At 37.1% G+C, this 3,012-nt stretch overlaps 1 protein-coding gene across 1 annotated transcript; it reads right to left on the bottom strand.

Moving 5' to 3' along the window:
• Positions 1 to 1,854: 1,854 nt before the first annotated feature.
• On the bottom strand, positions 1,855 to 2,460 carry LOC108557630 (ventral anterior homeobox 2-like). Its single transcript, XM_017914223.1, has one exon. The coding sequence runs from the start codon at positions 2,458 to 2,460 to the stop codon at positions 1,855 to 1,857; it is 606 nt and encodes a 201-aa protein (XP_017769712.1).
• Between the last annotated feature and the right edge of the window lie 552 nt (positions 2,461 to 3,012).

Genomic DNA, 3,012 nt, shown 5'->3' on the forward strand with positions numbered 1-3,012 from the left:
TTATGCACGTGTAGCTTCGTCTCTGGACCCCATTTTAACGACTGGGGCGCTTGATATTAATGCCATTTCCGCTGTCTTGGTCCCGCTGGTTGTCCAGGCATTAAAAAGAGAATTGAACATCGCACCGACTAACGTACCGGCGCCTGAGCCTGTAGCGCAGGATGTAGTAGTCATACGTGTGAGTTAAATATAATTCTGGAAAGAGAAACTCCCTTCTGTGTGTGTCTCCAGGAAACACACTTCAGGTCGGAGCAATCATACTCGTTGGAAGGATACACATTACTACGTAGTGATGTAATTCCGAGACTGAGAGCTAGGGGTGGTGTTGCCATATTACTGGAGGAAAACGTTCCTTACAACAAATCTGCAAGCCATTGCAGTTATAGTTGGATATCCCCTGCAGGTCACGATCTGCAATATATATTTCCCAGATGCGGATTGGAATTCAAATGACCTTCTATCTCTCGTGAGTCAGCTTGCTTCGCATTATGTGCTTCTTGGAGATTTTAATGCACATAACCCGATGTGGGGTTCAATACGGAGAGATCATAGAGGGGTTTTGTTGAGCGGATGCTTGATAACCTTATTTGGATGAAAGGAATCTACACTGAGACGTGGAGAGAGGCTATAGTTGTACCTGTGTTAAAGTCTGGAAAGGATTCGAATCTCCAATCCAGTTACCGTCCAATCTCCTTAACAAGCTGCCACAGCAAAATATTTTGAACGCCTCCTCCAGCTTGTTCAGTTGGAAAGACGTGGTACGAACTATTCCAGCGTTTCCACTTTCTTGCTCTTGTGGCAACTAATTATAAAGAAAAATCAAATTAGTTAGCAAAATATTAAAAAAAAGATAAAAGTTTTTCGTTATCAACTTACCACTGTTAATGTACTAGGACAAGGGATACAATTATAGTAACCTTGGTTTTGCATAGTGTTGTTGTAACTAGACACTCCGGATTTGTACTATTGTTGATACATATCGATGATTAAATGATTATTAAATATCTGCAAGCATCTGATCAATGTCGTCATAGTCGAAATAGTTTAAGTAGACCTGCTGCTGAATATCACTATGTTTACATATACTTTAATAAATTGATAACTGCTGTTTTTTAAAAAAACTATTTATATTCACTTATTAGTTCTTGTACGTCTTGTCAATCTTCCCAATTACTTAGAGACGTCCTTGTGTCAGCCTCTGCTTGTTGCAAATTGTTTTCCATTGCATTTGGAACGGTATCAAAAGCAGCAACATATGTGAATGGATACGATTTATGCTGATGGATATGCATTTTGCTGATTTAATTGTTGAGTTAGGATGCAGCAACGTAGGAAATTACGAAATCTTTCGTATTCCTAGGAAGCATAATTGTTTCGTATCTCGGCACCATTACATGATTCAAACAATTTGTCACGAATGATCTGTCGATGTGGGCCCTTGCCAATTACTATCCAACATTGCCTTTAACGTCGGCGAGAGATTCTCCTCGTCTACGATTCTGGAACCTGATCTTGACTTGCTTCTCCTGCAGCTTCAGCGAAAGCTTGCACATTATCATTTTCGGTGACAGAATCTCTATAAATATTTTTTCAGCTCTTGCAGCTGTTTACGTACATGTAAATTACTTTAATAAACAAATCTTACATAAGGAAATATTTACTTTTTTCACTTATATTTATTGACTAAAAACTTACACTTATACTAATAACTACACATCACATTAAATATTCAATACGATAAACACTTTTTTTTACATATGTACAATACTTTGGTATGTAATGTAAGTAAAAAGAAATAAACATTCACTGGGCGCTATTAATGGTATTAAAAAATTGAGAACATGTTGTAAATAATTATATATCTTTAATAATTTCCAAAAGGTCGGAGTAGTCGTATTCCTGCTCTTCGCTGGAAGTATTGATGTTGAATTCATACGCAGACAGATTCAGCGGCGGCGAATTTGAATGGCAAGTCGATGGTGAGATTGGATTAACTGGGGATTGATAAGTCGATAATGGAATTAAGGATGACGACGGTCCTGGAAAATTGATGTTTTGAAAAGGAATTTGTTGATTTGGAGAATTTGATGCTGAAGATTGTACGTTGCTTGCGTATCCAAGATCTTGATCCATCGTCAGCGAAGAGTTTGAATTGTACCATGTAGTTGATGACTGTTGATGGTTGTTTTGTTCCAAAATCGACGGAGAGTTCATGGCCGTTGCCATATTCGCAGCAACTTTAATATTCTCCTTAATTCTGCGATTTTGAAACCAAATTTTGATCTTCTTCTCCTGCAGATTCAGTTCCAGCGAGAGGTTGTACCTCGCCGGTCTTGAGATGAATTGCACCTTCTTGAACGTCTCCTCCAGCTTGTTCAGCTGGAAAGACGTGAAGGAGGTGCGAGCTCTCCTCGGTCTTGCTACGCTTCCAGCGTTTTCACTAGCTTGCTCTTGCGCCATCTAATTATAAAGAAAACAGAAATAAACAAATTAGTTATCAAAATATTCAAAAAAAAACGTTTTTGTTGATCAACTTATCTCCACATTGTTGTAATAAACTTGATTCTGCATATTGTTCTTATAGTAACACGGCACTACTTTTATCAATTTGTAATTGTTGTTGTCTGAACGGAAAACACTCGGTTTTTCAATGATGGCCTCAAGATCTCGTCGGTATTTATGCATCGAGTCGGGGTTCTAACCCTGTGGTGGGTATAAACCCTAACCAATCACAAGGCACAAACTGTTTTCCCTGTGGGCATGCCTCCCTCTTCATTTTTTTCTTCTACTTAGAAATATTTCCAAGAACAAACCAACAAAATAATCTTAACTATTTTCAATGTTTCAAATATTATATTTTTAACAAATTTTCTAAATTCACAAAAATAAAATTAATAAATTTTCAGATTCAATCAACTTCACTCATATTTCAATTTATTATATAAATCTACTGTAATTTCTACATTTGTGGTACGTCCAGTAAATCGAACATACATATATGAAATATAATTA

This window comes from Nicrophorus vespilloides, unplaced genomic scaffold (assembly GCF_001412225.1).
Source record: "Nicrophorus vespilloides isolate i.1.1-1 unplaced genomic scaffold, Nicve_v1.0, whole genome shotgun sequence".
Lineage (NCBI taxonomy): Eukaryota > Metazoa > Arthropoda > Insecta > Coleoptera > Silphidae > Nicrophorus > Nicrophorus vespilloides.